This window comes from Poeciliopsis prolifica, unplaced genomic scaffold (assembly GCF_027474105.1).
Source record: "Poeciliopsis prolifica strain line A6 unplaced genomic scaffold, Auburn_PproV2 SCAFFOLD016, whole genome shotgun sequence".
Taxonomy (NCBI): Eukaryota; Metazoa; Chordata; class Actinopteri; order Cyprinodontiformes; family Poeciliidae; genus Poeciliopsis; species Poeciliopsis prolifica.
In genome coordinates, this window is record NW_026562391.1 from 1,989,004 (window position 1) to 2,007,783 (window position 18,780).

The 18,780-nt window shown below is 38.3% G+C and overlaps 3 protein-coding genes and 1 pseudogene across 3 annotated transcripts; 3 read left to right on the forward strand and 1 right to left on the reverse strand.

Moving 5' to 3' along the window:
- Window positions 1-2,273: 2,273 nt before the first annotated feature.
- LOC129367163 (ecto-ADP-ribosyltransferase 5-like) lies at window positions 2,274-3,171 on the forward strand. The gene is made up of 2 exons (XM_055041460.1): window positions 2,274-2,348; window positions 2,452-3,171. The coding sequence occupies exons 1-2, from the start codon at window positions 2,274-2,276 to the stop codon at window positions 3,169-3,171; spliced, it is 795 nt and encodes a 264-aa protein (XP_054897435.1).
- A 1,342-nt stretch (window positions 3,172-4,513) lies between these two features.
- Window positions 4,514-5,412, forward strand: LOC129367197 (ecto-ADP-ribosyltransferase 5-like; annotated as a pseudogene).
- A 2,278-nt stretch (window positions 5,413-7,690) lies between these two features.
- Window positions 7,691-11,854, reverse strand: tppp2 (tubulin polymerization-promoting protein family member 2). The gene is made up of 4 exons (XM_055041162.1): window positions 11,678-11,854; window positions 9,553-9,744; window positions 9,045-9,198; window positions 7,691-8,300 (listed from the first exon to the last, which is right to left on the reverse strand). The coding sequence occupies exons 2-4, from the start codon at window positions 9,741-9,743 to the stop codon at window positions 8,109-8,111; spliced, it is 537 nt and encodes a 178-aa protein (XP_054897137.1). The 5' UTR covers window position 9,744; window positions 11,678-11,854; the 3' UTR covers window positions 7,691-8,108.
- A 2,267-nt stretch (window positions 11,855-14,121) lies between these two features.
- On the forward strand, window positions 14,122-18,772 carry ftr84 (finTRIM family, member 84). Its single transcript, XM_055041158.1, has 7 exons — window positions 14,122-14,822; window positions 15,804-15,899; window positions 16,008-16,241; window positions 16,523-16,679; window positions 16,762-16,818; window positions 16,921-16,974; window positions 17,610-18,772. Exons 1-7 carry the CDS (start codon window positions 14,244-14,246, stop codon window positions 18,152-18,154), a joined length of 1,722 nt encoding a protein of 573 aa, XP_054897133.1. The 5' UTR covers window positions 14,122-14,243; the 3' UTR covers window positions 18,155-18,772.
- Window positions 18,773-18,780: the final 8 nt, after the last annotated feature.

Consider the following 18,780-nt stretch of genomic DNA (forward strand, 5'->3'; position numbering starts at 1 on the left):
AACAACTTGAGTGGTTAAGAAATCCAACGATGACGATTGCACAACCAATGATGTATTTCGAAACTTCATATGTCTCCTTCTATCCCCTTGTTTGTACCTACCATCTTCACCCTAGACTTTTTTACCTTTTCCCCCATAATTACTCCATCCTCTACCTTCCTGATCCATACATATTTTGTCCTTATCCTGCATCCCTGCCTAATTTTTCTTCTGTTTCTCATCTCCACATCCAAAATTCCCCTTCCTCCATCTCATTCATCTTTGTCCCTCATTCCTTCCACCTTCATCCTTCTCCCTGCCTCATTCATCTTTCATCTCTGGTGAGGAGGGAGGTCTTCACCTACCCAGGCCCCAACATGGGCAGGCGAAGCATCAAAACAGCCAGAAGCTGAACTCATCAGCATCTGGTGAACTCGTTGTTCATGACACGTACAGGTCTTTGGAAAAGCAGAAGTTTATGGGAAGACAAGAAACATAAAGGTATGATGTGGCACTTTCTATTGATGGGCTGTTAAAGGTTGATAAGCATACACCGTTTGAACTTCCTCCTCGCTCTCACACACCTCCAACCTCTTGAGACGACACCTGATGAGGCTTTCAAAGGAACAGAAATGTTCAGTAACCCCCCTAAATGTACCACGAACATGTTAACATGCTTTCAGCTTCCTAACAGATTATTGGTCTCTTACATGGAGCTCTGTGGTAAATCACTAGTAATACAAGCGCAATAAATTCAACAATGCAACAAGTTAAATCCAACAGGAACAATTCAGGCCTATTGGTTGAAAAGTGACATTTGTTGAGTGTGGCACTGGAACATGTCGGCTCTGGTCAGTGTGCTGCCACAGCCCTGAACTAGAGTTAGAGGCTGACGGGACTTTGACGTGCATCAGTTCTACACATCGCAGTCAATGTCACAGTTAGGAGGCCAAACAATGAGTTAAAATTGGCATCTAGGAAGAAGCCACAACCTCCAAAAGATTCAATTTAAGGACAGTGATATTGAAATTTGCAGAGGAAAAATTATGTGATATTGTTCCTCTACTGACAAGAGACTTCAAGAGAGTGTTTGGTATTGTGTGGAAATCATCAGCTGATGGTTAGCTTGAGAACTCCTCCTTCTTTTCTCTGTATAAAACCCCAAATGATATTGAGAGATGACAGTTTCTGGAGCTTAGTCCTTCAAAACCTTTGAATTTTGTACTTTTTCTTCTTTTTGTTCACTTTTTTAGCATTCTTTTTCAAGCTTTACTTTGTGTTTTGGCAAAAACAATTGGTTTTTTCAGGGGGCCTTCATCCATACAGAAGCATTTTCTACATCTGAGGTACCAACATTTTTTTTGTTTGTTTCTTCAAATGTGTTGAATTATACACCAGAATAATGATTATTATTATTATTATTTTTTTTAAAGAAGGATATTAGGAAGCATGGCGTTAAAACTGATGGATCGATAATATGATGAAAAGTTGTATAGAAATAGAAAATTCTAAATTCCAAGATTATCAATGTAAATTTAAAGTAGAGGAGAAATTTTTAACATAATCACACATGGCATAATTCTTAAAGATATTGTTTAAGATGTTTGTGTCTGTTCATACATGTTTTTTTTTACTTATAGACCTACTAAGATTTCCTAAAGCAAATTTTTATGGTGCTATGAGTCTATGGGTTCATCATCCTATTACTTAGCTGTCAGCTACACCATCAACTTTGGGAAATTTGAAACAAAAAGTGCAACCAGGAGCCACTGTTCCAAAATAAGTAGAGTGAACTGTAGATCTTTAAAATTCCTACTCTGTCCATAAACAAAAAACATGGCATGGACTTTGACAGTTCCTCTTAATGTGAGACACTGATAAAAAACGAAATGAAGAGCTTTTTCCAGCCAAGAAGCATTAATTAACTGAGGTCCTACATTTACACAAAGTACTTTTTGAAAGTAAGTCACATCTTTCGCTTGGATTATTATAACTACATACATGCTGGTCTTATGCAATTTTAGTTCAGACACGGGAAGGTCATCTAGAGAAAGAAAATGGAGGGTTAGCTACAGCAGAACAACATCACAGAGTTTCGAAGGAGCTTGAAAACAGTTCCAAAGTCCCAGGCTGCAGCCATTTACTGCTTTATTTATTCATATATTATAAATTTTTTTTGTTTTTTTAATTTTTTATTTTTTAATAAAGACTGACTGACCCATGGAGAAATCTTTAACACGGTGTTAAACAACAAGCTCCTTTTTGTCATGTTTTCTAGTCTCTGCTGACACAAGATGGCAATGCCAGCGGTTTGGACGGTGGTCCTGTTGTCATTCGGATGCTGCATTGGGGCTCCGGCACCACAGCAGGTCAGTGCTGCGTTATATGGGGAATGTTTTAATAAGTGCAAATGCACATATGGTCATAATGAATATTAATATCAGTAACATGTTTCCTTCGTTTTCTGTTTAGAGTTGCTCGTTCCCACTGGATTTAGCTCCAAACTCTGTCGATGACATGTACGACGGCTGCGAAGACGAGATGGAAAAGAAAATGGCCAGTCTGCTAAATAGGGAGAAAAAGGGAGATTTTAGAAGGGCTTGGCATGCGGCACAAAAATACTACAACAATAAATGGGCAAGCGCCACCTCAACGCTGAAGAAAGAACAAATTATGGCTGTTCATGCTTACACCCTGGAAAAGCCGCCAGTATATGCTGAGTTCAATAAGGTGGTCCGAACACAAAACTCTGAGTACACGACCAAATTTCAATATCATGCGCTACACTTCTACCTCACCATGGCCCTACGCTCCCTCAAGCGCAAGACACCAGAGTGTGTCACCACCTACCGGAGAACCAACTGCAAATTTGAAACAAGTATCAACAGAGAGATTCGCTTCGGTGGCTTTACCTCCAGCTCAGTGGGCTCTTACGCTTCTCCTCATTTTGGCGACCAGTCATGTTTTGAGATTACCACCTGCTTTGGAGCAGGCATCTCAGAGTTCTCCCAGTTTGAATCGGAACGCGAGGTCCTGATCCCTCCGTATGAGGTCTTTAAGGTGACAGACATACAGAAAAGGTCCGGGCAGAATTCCCTCCCATGCCAGGTTGTCTACAAACTGAAGAGCACAAAAACCCCACGTTCCACTTTAAACTGTGCTCTCTCTGAAGACTGTCTGCCAGATTACTGATGAAATGTCCCAATAAGTACAAGCAGCTATGTCCCCAATTTTTCTTTTTCCACACATAATAAGTTTGATATGATGATAAATGACTTTTATAGGTCCTTCTATGCAAAACTTTAAATTAGGAAAGTTTTCACTATAAAAACTAATTTTATAAAAGGGACACAAAATATTTGAAGGGCACATTTGTTTGTTTTACAATCATAAACTTTGAGTACACTTTCCTTTCCCATTTCCTCAGTTGTAAGCAGGGTACAAACTTCACACTTCATTCAGTTTAAATACAAAAAGGAATAAACTAAATACACAATCAGCCTAGATTTTACTGATTTTACATGTTATGCACTATAACCATCTGCTGGTATAAACATTAGTAATGAATGAAAACAAAAACAGATTTTTTTATAAGGTCAAGAAAAAAGATTGACCTGGCAGAGAGTATGCAGAGACATATGTCTGCATTCTTATAGTTATAGATGTGTTTGATTTCCTTTGCAGGTTTATGCGTACAAACAGTGTTTTAACACAACGCATGACGCAAGAGCACTTGGTGAAAACCACAGAGCAAGCAGGTTACCGCTTGTGCGTATTTCTGTGTATCGAGCTTTTTTTTCTGTTTCTAAAACAGAAGGTGACAGTAATTCCCCTTTTTCATGTTCTTTCCTCTATGTGCCTGTGTGACTAAATGTGAAGTGTATAAAGGTTCATGTACAACTTTATTTCGGGGCTCTACTTCTCTGACTCCCAGAGTCAAAAGCTTTCAATAAAACATTTAAAGACAAAGATCAATTTTTATCATTTTTTAGCAGTTTTCTCTACCCTCTCATTACAGAAAGGGTAATGTAATGAAAGAAAGGGAATTTTTCCTTGTCAGCCTTCATTCATAGAGACGGATTTTATACATCTCAGGTACGGATACTTTTTTGGTTGTTTCTTCAAATTTGTTGCATTATATACCAGAACAATGAAATGTGTAGTTTTTTTCTGTTGTTGTTTTTTAAATGAGAGATATTAGAAAATATGCTGTTAAAACTGATGGATCAAAAAATATGTCAAGAAGTTGTTACCCAATAGAAAAGATATTAAGATTACAAAATTAAAAGTAGAGGAGACATTTTAACTCTGATTACACATAGCATAATTCTTGATAACGTTGTTTAAGATACCTGCTCTTTTCACTACTTGTTTCTGACAGTTCCTCTTTCTTGACAAACCAACCAAAGAAAACGTGAAGAAGAGCCTTTTCCAGCTGAGAAGCATCCAACATTTCAGCTCGATTGGGAATTGAAACAGGAAAACCACAGAATTTTTTAAAATAAAGTGACTGACTCACAGAGAAATCTTTAACATGCTGTTATCCAAAAAGTCTCTTCGTGTCTTGTTGGCAGCAGTAATTATTCTGTTTTTCAGATTGGGAATGGTTGTTCTGGCAGCACAGCAGAAGGTAAGGGGTGCATTATTTGGGGAATGTTTTAATAAAAGCAAATGCCCGTATGGTCAATATTAATAATCAGTAACGTGTTTCCTTTGTTTTCTGTTTAGAGCGACTCGTTCCCACTGGATTTAGCTCCAAACTCTGTCGATGACATGTACGACGGCTGTGAAGATGAGATGGAAAAAAAAAGTGGCAAAGTGGTTAGATAAGGAGAAAAAAGGACTTTTTGGAGTGGCTTGGAGTAAATCAGAGGAGTACTACAACAATACATGGGCAAGCGCCACCTCAACGCTGAAGAAAGAACAAATTATGGCTGTTCATGCTTACACCCTGGCAATATATGCTGATTCAATAAGGCGGTCCGAACACAAAACTCTGAGTACACGACCAAATTTCAATATCATGCGCTACACTTCTACCTCACCATGGCCCTACGCTCCCTCAAGCGCAAGACACCAGAGTGTGTCACCACCTACCGGAGAACCAACTGCAAATTTGAAACAAGTATCAACAGAGAGATTCGCTTGGGTGGCTTTACCTCCAGCTCAGTGGGCTCTTATGCTTCTCCTGTTTTTGGCGACCAGTCATGTTTTGAGATTACCACCTGCTTTGGAGCAGGCATCTCAGAGTTCTCCCAGTTTGAATCGGAACGCGAGGTCCTGATCCCTCCGTATGAGGTCTTTAAGGTGACAGACATACAGAAAAGGTCCGGGGAGAATTCCCTCCCATGCCAGGTTGTCTACAAACTGAAGAGCATAAAAGAAACACGTTCCACTTTAAACTGTGCTCTCTCTGAAGAGTCAGATTTGTGATAAAATATCCTCCAGAAAGAAGCGTTGTGCAAAGTTAGGCATAAGTGAGGTATAGTCTGCCCAATTTGAGTTTTTAGAAGTAGTTAAATATAATCATAAGAAGCATACAAGAGTGAATAATTCACATTTTCAGTCTTTAACATGTAAAAATTTAAATCAGGAAACAGTTTCAAGAGTAAAACAAATCTTATAAAATTGACATCAGTTACAGTTAATAACTTCATGTCCACTTTACTTTTCTACTTCATCAAGGTAATCCTTTTTCTTTGTCACAGCCCATAATGGCAGACTGAGATTAAATTCCTGATATTTAACTGATTGTTGATACATCAATATATTGCTGAAAGCAGATCATTTCTTCCCATCGTCACCTAAAGCTTTCTCAAGATACTAACCTGACTGCTTGAAGCAAATAGCTGTTCCTGTTTGTTAGAAAAAATATTAACAACTTCCATAAATAATAATCTGTATTTTAATGTTTTAAACTGCAATTTAATTTGTGTAGCCTAGTCTGAATCTGACTGAATTGTATTAGACAAGTAGGATGTGATAATGAATACATTTGAACTGTTTTATATATTAGATATTTGTTGTGAAATGGTTCTGTGTTTGTGTGCTGAACTGAACCAACAGTCTTAAAAAGACAAAAAAAAGATGTTTCATAGCTGGAATTAATTTCTCTGTACATCAGTTATATTTCCTGTTTGACTATTATGTCTTAATAAATCTCATAAAAATGCATGCACTTTGCTGGATGTGGTTTTTTTTATTATAACTTAATCATGTCCTTAATCTTAATATGCAAACACTTCTGGTTATATCTGTATGGTGTGTACAAACTTATTTCAAGCGTCTTGTTTGAGATCATTTTAAGTGTTGTTTGAAATGCGTGCTGTTTAAACTTCAGAGCACACAGAAAGCTTTGTCCAACCTAAACTGGGATCTTCTTCGACTGGAGCCACGTTGTGTTTCAAAAACGGGTGTACGTGTATTTTTTTTTTTTAGAACGTTTGGGAAGTAAACTGTTGGAATAAATTTTCACAATTCAATGTCAACTTGCATTTGAAGGCTTTTCTTTTTTTTTTTCTTTTGGGAAAAAGTCAAACTCCACCCTGGCCGAATAAATAATTTTTAAATTTACATTTTTAGACCTTTAAACCTTCACGATTATAAACATTGATTACTTACAGGCATAATCTTTTTCAAAAAGGTATTTAACTTTTTAACATTTTAGTGCAAAATTTGCAGCAAGACTACTTGTATTTCTGCTTGTCAACAGAGATGGAAAGTGCATGACATTTTGCACTACAAGATGATTTGTAATGTTTTTTGCTGCAACCTGAAGTGTGAAATAAACTTCAGAGGAGTATGAAAACAAAATATGTGAATAGGGCTATGGATGAACGATGTATGTCCTCTGTTAATTTATTTATTTATATATGTTTTTTCTTTTTTGGGGAGCATTTTATTGTAATCGATAGGGGCGCCCAGAGACTCTTTGGGAACCACTGTCTATAGGATCTGTCTACTTCCTGGCTCTTTCTGTGTAGGGGCAAAATAGTTTTTTTTTTTAATATGAGGATTAAGTTGTATTTCATGAGGCTTTTACTCCAAACTGCTTTCAAATAAAGATTACTGAATATCTTGAGTTTGTTTTAAGAATAAGGAAATAATCTTTCGGGGCATCAGACTATGAGACGCAGTAATTATTTAAACGACTGTCCATTTCAAAAACAGAACCACGGACTTCCAGGTCTGGTCAGGTCAGATCTTATCTTGATAAAAACCTTTCTTTTTTTTTCTCTCTCTCAATAAAACAACTTTTTTTTCATAACTTTAAGACTTTCTTCTGGCAATATTGTGTCTCTGTTCTGCCAAAAGTATAGATACTATTGTAAAATGTATTTCTTGTTGTAATACGACTTTGTTTTAGTCTTAGCCTAACTCTAAAACTCCACCCTGTTTTCACTATCACAAACCTCTCCAGGTCTCTTGTGGAGGTAAATGTTTCAAAACATTCATCAGTGTGTATTGAAAGTAAGGTTGCATTTTTCCTACATTTTTGAATTTGATAAATCACTGCAGCAAAAGATTAATTCATTATAAATTATTTGTAGATCTTCACCAGTCTTAAAAATATTCCAGATTAGAAAAATTCACTTCATCTTTTCATTTTACTTCAGAAATTAAAAAATAAAAAGAGCTTCAAATGATTAAAAATGCAGCAACGACACAAATTTTAAAGAAATAAAACACATCAAGACTCTGTTACCACAACTTCATCTGTAAAGGTTAATATAGTTTATTTTTGTTTGTTTTCATGTCAGTGCAACGTGAAAGGGAATGTCATTTATTATTTTTGCTACTGTCATGATGGGAATATAAACTGCAGCAAATAAAAAGTGGCTCTCAGTAGCACAGCTTCTCAAAACTAACAATTCATTAACATTGAGTCAATACAGCTTAAGTAAAACAGCACAATGTCTCAAAGCCTTTACAGTGGCAACTATTGTAAGGCAGAATTAAAGTAAAGCAGGCCTGCTCTAGGAAGCAACCATTCTTTCTTTGGTTCCTGCTAAATAACAGCCAGCAATATACATTATATGATATCTTTAGATGTCATGCGTCATGTTTTAGCTCCTCCCAGAAGTTTTGAGAAAATTGGCTATGTAAATGTTTTTGTTTGTTTTATTTGATCATGGATTTTTAACTTTTTCCTCATAAGAGCCACTACCCTTGTAGGCGGCCACATATCCACTGGTGTCAGGAATGTCCTCTCGCCCGGCCTTTCCCTTCCCTTTGCCCGAGTCGTCAAAGCGCTCCTTGTGTGAGCCGGTGTACTTGGATGAGTCAGTCAGTCTGTCCACCGCTGCTGCTTTCGCAACTTTCTAAAAGACCCCCCCCCAAAAAAAACACAGAAAACAGTCAGCCTTGAGTTCACTGCATTGTCAAATGAATATGTTATGCACTACTGCCATCTGCTGGTATAAATATGATTGTCAGGGCTTGAAGCCAAGCCAACTTTTATGATCTGATGACCTCACTATTTCTTGTTGTAAATAACCTTGTGGCTAAGGTTATGCCTCGCAACAATGCAAAGTGTAAAACTCATTAGTGAAATTAATGTCAAATGCTTTCGCTGGTTGGTGCAGCTAAATTTAGTTTGTGCCGGTAGCATTTTAAATATTAAATGTTTCCAGGGGTCATGAAAGGTCAACCAGACCCCCACACCTTCTTCAAATCAGACAAAATTGGCATCAATCAACTGGACTATATTTGTGCAGCAAAACATTTGTGTTGCTTTTGTTTTGAAGATAATAAAAGTTTAAAGGTCAAAAGGTCACCAGCTGCCCTATGTTACCCAAATCTAGCAACATCTGTGCGACTTTTGCAGCAAAAATCTGCATTTTATCTTGATCATTTTAAAGAAATTAGTAAAAAACAAAAAAAACAAAAACAAGCCTCCTTGGAGGTCATCAGAGGTCAACCAAAAATGTGCAAAATCAAATAAAATGGGTGTCAATCAACTCAGCTATGTTCAGCAGTTCTGTTAAAACTAACAGAACTGGTTTAACTCCAGCTCTGTTAGTTTTGATCAAGGTTGGGGGTTCACCCGGGTCCAGATTACGTACAGTGACGCCGGCGTTGGCAGGATCCTTCCCAGCAATGAGAGCGTAGACCTGCTGAACAGCCTCCTCTTTGCCTTTGCCTTTGAATCGTTTTGGAGCCAGCTCCGTCAGGGCCTGGTTGAACTGCTCAAACGTGATGACACGAGCTGACTTTGCCCTATGAAAACACACCGTGTCTCCAGCTGTTTGTTTTTTTTTCAAAGTGACAAAATTAGACATGTCACATCGTGGTTCTGTGAAGATAATTTGTAGGGAGACATAGTTCTGGTATATAAGCTATTAAGTAAATGACGCTTCAAAGACATCTTTGAACAAAGTAAAACCAAATGGCGCGCTGTTACATTTTCATGTGACTATGCGAAATAGTTATTCCAATATTCTGAAAAAGACAAACAGGTGTGAATAATCACCAAATATGAAACAGACACTCCTGTTCTTTACTGCTGAGACATTTTGCTCACTTATAAATACATATATTCTTATTTCAACTGAATCCTCGCTTCGGTCTTACTTGACTTTGCTGAAAACTATATCGACATCCGTAGTGGTGACGTTCTTGCCGTCTATGATGTGACAGTCTTTGCACATCTTGGCAAAGTTCTTTCCGTTCATCTCCTTCCCGGTTGCTTTGGTGTCTCCATGGACGGCAAACTTCTGGAAGGACGTCTCCACTTCTGCCATCGACACCGTGCCCTCGGCCATGCTGAGACAGACGCACAGGTATTTATTACTGAGAATAATAGCTTTAAATAATGACAGCGACATGGTGAATGACATTCTCTGAACACTGACAAGGATCACAAAAGGTTCAAATTGTTTTCTTTGATGCCATCACATGTGAAACACCAAAAAAAAAACAGTTGGATAGTTATAGAAAAATGTCTAAGATGTGTGAGAACATTTTCACAGGTAAAGTTTTCCCTCCCGTTTTGCCTGTACGTCACACGTTTTTCACATCTTAATTTTTTTGCTGTGATTGTATTCAATGGTCATTTATACTGCATTTCCTGAGTACTTTATGTTACTGCACAGTACAAAATGTCATACCTGAAATATTTTTGCTTTAATATTTGTCAACTGCGCTTTTTGGCTGTCAAAGGTAAAATGTCTCACCCCATACAAAGTCAATTTCACATGTGAAAGAGTTTCCCACGTGTTTCACATCTGAACATTTTTCACATTAGATTATTTCCTATGCCATACATTTTGCACTTTCCACACATAAAACTTCTTCCGTCATTCAGCTACAAATGGCAACATAAAAACACTTTATTAATGCAAATGCATTAGATCTCTAAGTATCAGCTTTACTATTTTTTTTTACGTATTAAGTGGTGCTGATAATTACCACATGTTGGTAATTATCAGCTGGATGGCTACTGATGATTTAACAAAGTGGCTGCTGCTTATAAATGTGCTTTTGTACAATATTACCAAACACATGGATCAAATATTGAAACCTGTGTATTGTACAATAAGCAGAATCTAACACTTCAATCTTCGTGAAATGATTACAATGACAAAAAAATAAATAAAAATCTGCCCAAAAAGTTTACACTGGAGAAAATGTTCAAAAATCCCGTTTTTCATGCCTTACATATGTTTCACATATCTCAAAGTAATTTTAGCATTAAATGTAACACAAAAACCCAAAGGGAGCTGCTTTAAAGTATCTAAAGACAAATGATAAAATTTTATATCATAAAGTTATAAGAGGTCCATTAGTTAATTGTCTGCTTCCTTGCCAGAAAAATGATGACCATAAAGAACGTCTTCTTTTTCCCTTTCCCATTTATGCAGGGACACACACACACTTGCATTTATATATAGATGAATATATGCATATCTATCTATATATATAGCTATATGTATATATATATATATATATATATATATATATATATATATATATATATATATATATATATATATATATATATATATATATATATATATATATATATATATATACATATACATATATATACATATATTTATATATACACATACATACGCGCGCGCACACATTAATACACAATGCTATCCATCATTATGTAAGTGTTGCTGCAGCTGCACTCAAGCCAATTTAATTCAATCAAGTCAGTTTCCAAATGGCTTCTCTGTTCCTCAATTTACAGTGATTGAACTAAACTCAGAGCTTCTATTCTTCTTCTCTGTTACAGCGAAGTCTGCGTCTACAATAGAGCAGTGTAACAGCTGCTGTTGGTTTGAAACAAAACCATGATCCTAAAAGGAACTATGAAGCGGACGGTTCAACTGAATATCAGCTGATCAATGTGAATCAATAGTGAAAGATATGTGTAACTCTGCAGGACCTATGTGAAGTAATATTTCACATAACCCCATCTCTCCTTAAAACCTTCCATTGTTTTTGCAGGTGATCAAAATATACCCACAAATACAAGCATTATGAAAAACACTGATTAGAAATGTGACATTTTTGAGATGGTTTTGATTCTCCTTTAAACTAGAAACTGAAAATCAACAGTCACTAATTCCTAGTAGTGCCCCACATATCGACAGTTAAAAAATATCACTCCCATTGCCTTTCATCGTAATCCTACAAGGACCTTTGCCACAGCGGTGATGCCTGAAACGCAGCACATAAAACGTACCTGCTGTCGTAAACGCAGTGATGCAACGTCAATATTTAGCTGCTTCACCTCTGCTTTCCTCTTCGTCCTCTGGCTCTCCTCCTTCCTGCCACTCCCAGATTTTTGCTTCCCCGGAGGGATGAGGCGCGGAGAGAAAGAGGCTGAGAGGGGAGAAAGTACCGACCAGCACAGTGAATGACGTCATTGGTGCTCGCTCCCGCTCATCCCCCCTCCCAGTGTCTGCTCAGCCTCACCAGCTTCCTGCTTCATTGAAAAGACTGACTTTGTCAGAGGCATTGAAAGCATCCCAGATCCCAATGCCATACGAAGCCCTCGAGTTGCCATGACAATGATACTGTGCATCTATATGGACCGATTTATTTATTCTTAACGTCATGCAAACATTGGAGGACATAATGAGGTTTCCAGCCTTTGATACATTCTCCTACTGTTCTTCAGTTTTGGAGTATTTGCTGCAACTTTTAACTTCATGATTTCTCTGTTTTCCCTCTTCACAGAGGATACATTAAAAAAATAATAATACCAAATAATTAAGGAAAAAAATAATACAACTTTTTGGAGTTACATAGCCAACACATCCTGATTGGATAGCTATTAGGATGAGAGCTAATTTGATAGCCAGTAAACGTCTTAAAATTGCATGTTTTAAATGGAATTTTAACAAACAAATGCTCACAATTTCTATTTTTGTTCCTTTTTTCCCCAGTCATTGTTTATTAGATGTTATTTTTCAGTTTTGGAACTCAATACATATAGACACACTTTATATATATATATATATATATATATATATATATATATATATATATATATATATATATATATATATATATATATATATATATATATATATATATATATATATATATATATACCAGTACATTCACAACCCAGCTGACAGCTGCCCTCATCCATCCCCCTGCAACTCTCTCGCTTTCGTTCATTCTCTCTCCAGCCATTGTTTTAACAAGAACTGCCTTGTTTAGGAAAAGATGAGAGCGGCCCTTCATAGAACAAAGAGAATAGACAACAGAAAGCTGGTCCTTAATGGGAAATTCAAATAAACCTTGGAGCTTTATGTCATCAAAAACTGTGATCTTAAACAAACCGCTTCAAGATGATGCCGTAAAAAATTCCCACGAATGTTTACTGCTAATTCTTCTAGCAGCAAGCTTTACTCCTGAGGTCACGCTGTCAGAAATTATATATTTAACCTTCATAAAGAAAAGGTTCAGAGTGTAAACATCAGTCTACCATATAAATAAGAATATATCTACCTTGATACATTAAACCTTGATTCAACTCACAACATTTTGTAATAATACATATTTTGTGAAGACAAACTGCTGTGGCCCTGAGGTGCGAGGCACTTCAACAAACTGAGCAACACAACAACATAAATGAAGCACAAGACAATGTTCAATTGGCGGTTGCACCTCAGGGCCACCGTAAACATAATTTATAATGACAAAATAAAAATAAAATTAATAATAAGTTATTTTGTACAGAATAGGCGAAGCATTATAGTGAAAATTGGAATATTCCACTTGTGAAAGTAAATCAGTTGGGTTTCACGCTAAGAGCTGCACTGGACACAGTGTATAAATACATTTATAAATATATACATTAATTTATATACTCTTATGTATTTATTGGGCCATAAGCTGTTAGGTTAGGAGTTTGTCTGTTTTGTTTACGTATTCTCTGTTATCTAATCCGGCTTGTTTTCACCTTGTGGGAAGCATCCAGACTGGCTCCTGAGAGCCCACATGTCATGGCCCTTGTTCACATGACAAACAAAGTCTGTTGTTTTGGAACAACGAACCGCCATGAAACTCACCGCTCAGTCACATGAAAAGCTCAAGGCTGTGAAGGACTTTTGGTTCAAACTTCCACAGCCCAATAAGCGCAAACTGTATCTTTTTCATGAATAATATTAATTTTATGGTCGTGGAAACCTCACACATTGGCTGCCCTGCACCCAATAAAGTCCTTAACTCCAATTGAACTTTCAGATTTGTTTTCTTTTCTTTCACTATCAGTATTTAAGTCCAGTCCATTTACCACTTGAAGATTAATGAAGAAAATAAGTACCCTGTAGCCCTTTTTATATTTAATTTCAAACTGTAATATATCCATCACTCTCGCCTAAAATCATTCGCAATCTCTACATGAAGAACACAAGACACACACTCTTCATCATTCACCCAGTTACATTTTAGGTGGCAAAAGATTCTTTGAGTCTGCTGATTTCTTGACCTTAACTTTAAGATGGTATTCAAGTTGAAAAGCACATTTCACCACGGGTGCAGACGTCAGGACTTTTGATCAGAAAATGAAAACGAGTCGTGTGGGAAGAGGTCAGTTTACTGTTTGTGGTAGAAACAAAGCCTTGCCTTTAAATGTCAGCAGAAAAAGAGCGCAGCGTTCCTCTAGAAGGACAGGTGGTGTCCCGACGTGTCCATGGAGTAACTCTTTGTGGACCTTCCTCTGGGAATATTTGACTAACTGCTATTTCACATAAGAACTTAATTGGAGTAAAAACCAATTACCTCTGTTGGTAAACATGGCTGATTCGGGTTTCCCGCTCCCACCAGACTCTTTCTGTCCCCTGTGCGCCGATGGCCTCCGGGACCCGGTCACCATCCCCTGTGGGGACACTTACTGCCTGGAGTGCATCAAGATCTACTGGGACCAGTTCGACCACATGGGCGTGTACGGCTGCCCTCAGTGCCGCGCGTCTTTCACGCCGCGGCCCGTCCTGAGGCGCAACGTGCCAGATGTTCAGCACCAGCAGCAGCCCCGCCAGCAGCTTCCGGAGCTCACCCCCTTCCCGTACATGCACCGCGAGTCCTTCTGCGACTTTTGTGTCGGCCGCCGCAACAGGGCCGTCAAGTCGTGCCTCATGTGTCTGGCTTACTACTGCGAGACGCACGTCAAGCCTCACTACGAGTCGTCCACGTTCAAGAGGCACAAGCTCGTGGACGAGACGGGCCACCTGGACAGGAAGATCTGCCCCCAGCACGAGAAGGGCCTGGAGCTGTTCTGTCGCTCTGACCAGATGTGCATCTGCGTGCTGTGTACTGTCAGAGAGCACCGCAGCCACAACATTGCCTCGGCGGAAGAAGAGCGCATTGAGAAACAAGTGAGTTCTGACGGCTTCGGCTTGTGGGTTGTGTGGCCTGCATGCAGGGGCGCAGCTATGGATAATGCAACCCGAGACATCTGTAGCTATGGCACAAAGTTGCAAGACGACCAAGAGATTTTATTTTACTGGTAACTTAACCTGAATATTGACAAGCATTTTTTTTGATAGACTGACAAAACTCACCTGCCTGTCAACCGCTTTGAAAAGTTTGAAAAGTTCATTTTTGATTTTCTGACCCCTTTCCTTTCTGCCTCTCTTTGTTTAGCTCCAAGTCATCAGACAATAACAGGATTCAAATGAAAAAAAAAACATATCACACACCAACTAGAGATATTTTTTCTGCCATATCGTTTTGGCGCCCCTCTAGCCCACCACCCCTATACATTACAGATAACGTAGAAACCTTTTGTGTCTTTTTCAGCATTGCATTGGTACAGCAGGTCAGCGGGTTGTATAACCACAAACACACTGCATAAAAGTGCAAAGTTCTCTTGATCTCCTTATTTCAAAATAAGAGTCTCACTCTTTTGACCTTGAGATGACAAATGAGGTTAGATACATAGGTTAGATTGTTAACATATTAGGCTGTGAAATCATGGGCCTGAAAAGTGATACAAAAGAGACTGTAGTGTGCTTGCAACATAAAGTTGATAGGAAATTGTCAAGATTCGTGGAAAAAGTTGGTTCAAAATCCGTTCTGGATCAAAAGAGAAATGTGTGGCTCTTTGTCGACGAGTTGCTGGTTCACAAAAATGGGATTTTTTTTAGAAGGCAAAGACTAAGAAAAAGTTATGGATTTAGGTACCAAGTCGCAGACACTATTGAAATCTAAATCTGAGAATTTTTGTACTTTTATCTTGCTTCAAATGTAAAATCAAATGCAGAGTCTAAAGAGAAAAACAGCGACTAAGGCTAAAAGTACCTCGTCCTTAAAATGATGCGGAACGACTTGTTGGTGTGTATTTTTTTTTCCTTCAGAAAGTTCTGGTGTTGACCCAGTCTGAAGTGCAGCACATCATTTCAGAGAGGATGAAAGAGCTGCAGGAGCTCAAGCACAATGTGGAGGTTCTAAAAGTAAGTCAGACATTAAAGAAACAAGTGTAACAGTTATCTTTCACCATCGCATCTGAGAGCATTCTTACCCTGTGTGACATCAACTTTTATTTTATTTTATTTCTTCAGAATGCTGCCCATCGTGCGCAGACTGAAAGCGATAAGACCTTCCATGAGATGTTGCAGGCAGTGGAGCGCTGGAAGACTGAGATCAACCAGATGATAATGGCCAACATGCAGGCGGCCATGACGCAGGCCGACGGCTACGTCGAGCGCCTTGAGCAGGAGATAATGGAGCTGCAGCGGCGAGACGCTGAGCTGCGACAGATCCTGGAAACAGAAGACAACATTCACTTTCTGCAGGTGCCAAAGGATCAGACAAATCTGTTTGCTGATACATTTCCAACACTCAAGTATTTCTAATAGGAAATAATGACATAAGGCATTCATTCAAAATGCTGGATTCAATCTGTTGGTTTTTGATAGAGGGATTCCTCGTCATCCCTAAATTGTATTGCCATTTCTGTAATATATTTCAAGTGTACAGGGTGGAAACCAGGTCTCGACGAATCAGGTTAAGACTAAGCTACACCTCGGTTTTGTTTCAGAGCTCTTGACGAAACTCTTTCCTTTCTCTTCCACAGAATTTTCCCACCCTGTGTGTTCCTCCGGAGGCCATGGTGCCTAAAGTTCTCATCAATCCTCAGTTCTCCTTTGGAGAAATAAGCAAAACAGCCATAGAGATGAAAGAAAGCCTGGATGACATCTGTAAAAAGGAGCTGAGCAAGATCTCCAAGACGGGTAAGCTCGTGTAGAAAATGCTTGTACATTCCCAGAACTGAAGTTAAATCATGCGACACACTAACGTAGATATTCCTTACAGTCAGCGAAACGCCTGTGTACATACTTCTGCCAAGAAATAGGGACAAACACCTGAAAAGTAAGGACAAGAAAACTCCATGACATTTGGCAATTCAAGAGCAACAACTAAAACGGTGGGCCTTTTTATTGAACCAAATTTTCTTTATTGACATTCACAAAGTTCCCTCCAGGGTCGATTTTCAGGAGCCAAAATCCAGAACAGACTTCTTGAGATGTAAGTGTGATTCATCTTGTATGTTTAAGTTACTGTAGTGTTTACACATGACTGGCTGTTATGGTAATGTCAAGTGATAGTACATACTGTAGGGGGCCTATGTGTGTCAGTTAATGGCTCATAACAGCCCATCAATTAAATTTCTTTGTGTTGCTTTCGAAAAAACTTTTCACTAGTCTCATATTTTCTCTCTGTTAAACTACAGACATTTCATAAACAAGGTTCTTGAAAATAGCATCACTTCCTGTTTGATCCATTCAGGTATTTGACAGGGTGCAAAGCTGATTTTACAACTTCTTTAAACATTAATGCAAACTTATGTTGCCCATCGGGTTAAAACATGACATCTTTTGTAAATATTTTTTCTTTAAAGAATTGAAGGCAATTAATAACTTAATTTTGTTCAATTAAGTGTTATGGCATGGCTAAAGATGAAGTTGAAGAACAAAGAAAAAGGAATGTTTGTTTTGTAACTTCAAATTAAAGACTTATGATTGGACTTAGACTCGCGATGAAAGACATCAGACTTGACTTGAACATGCAAATAGGATTTCAAAGCAAAGCATGTAGTGGTTTCAGGTGAATAGTAAGAAATGTGCACAGTTTATGTTTTGGGATTTTTTTTTCCCTCTCAGATGCAGTCAGACTGTCCTTTGACTCAAACACCGTCTACAAAGAGCTGGTGCTGTCGGATGGCAATCAGAGAGTCACTCGAAAGAAAACGACCCAGTTTTATCCGGACCATCCGGAACGCTTCGACGGCTTTTCCCAGGTGCTGTGCAAGGAGCCTCTGTCTGGCTTCAGGTTCTACTGGGAGGCCGAGTGGGGCGGGGAGTTCTCCATCGGCGTGGCCTACAAGAGCATCAGTCGCAAGGGCAAAAATTCAAGCAGCCTTCTGGGCTACAACGACAAGTCGTGGAGTCTCCTCTGCTCTGATTCAGGATACTCAGCCTGGCACAACAAAGCAGACAAAGATCTGCCTGGTGCTCCCCGGGCCACTAGGATAGGTGTGTACTTGGACTATGCGGGCAACACTTTGGCCTTCTACTCAATATCCAATACAATGGAGCTCATCCACAGGTTCAGAGCTCAGTTCAGTGAGCCTCTGTTTGCTGGTTTTGGGGTTGGCTCCTCTGTTACGCTCTGCCAGCTGAAGCAGAACACTATGCCTTATACTTAAAAAAATAACTTCAAGGTTCCCTGCACTCTGATGAATATTTGTTAATGATGAAATAATAACATGAACACAATTTGTCTGAAAACCAGTCAACAATTCAACATGTATAACTGATCAGTTGATGTTAAACTACAAAGCATCATCCATCATATCTTCTCAAGCATCTTCTCTTACTTTAAAATGTTAAATGTGTAAGTAAAACTAACGTTTTGTCTCTCTTTTATATTTTAAACTGATTAAAATAAGGATCAGTACATTTTTTAGCTATTTAATGTGTAACAAATGCTGTACAGTGAGACAGTATTTGTTTTTTCTTTATAACTGTTGGATGCTGCTAAAAATACCATTATGAAAGGCTTATGAACGATCAATAGAAGTAAATTGGATGTAATCCCTGCCCGGGTTCTGTCTTGGTGGGGTTTGCATGTTCTCCAAGTGCATTAGTGGGTTCTCTCCGGGTTCTCCGGCTTCCTCACATAGTCCAAAAAGATGACTTTTTGTGTTCATTTGAATTAGTATCTTAGCAGCAATGATGTGTGTGTAGATAAAATGTATTTACAATTTAAGTATCATACATTTTTAGTGTGAGGATCAATAAACAGTGCTGAGAAAATCCTTTAAGTACTAGA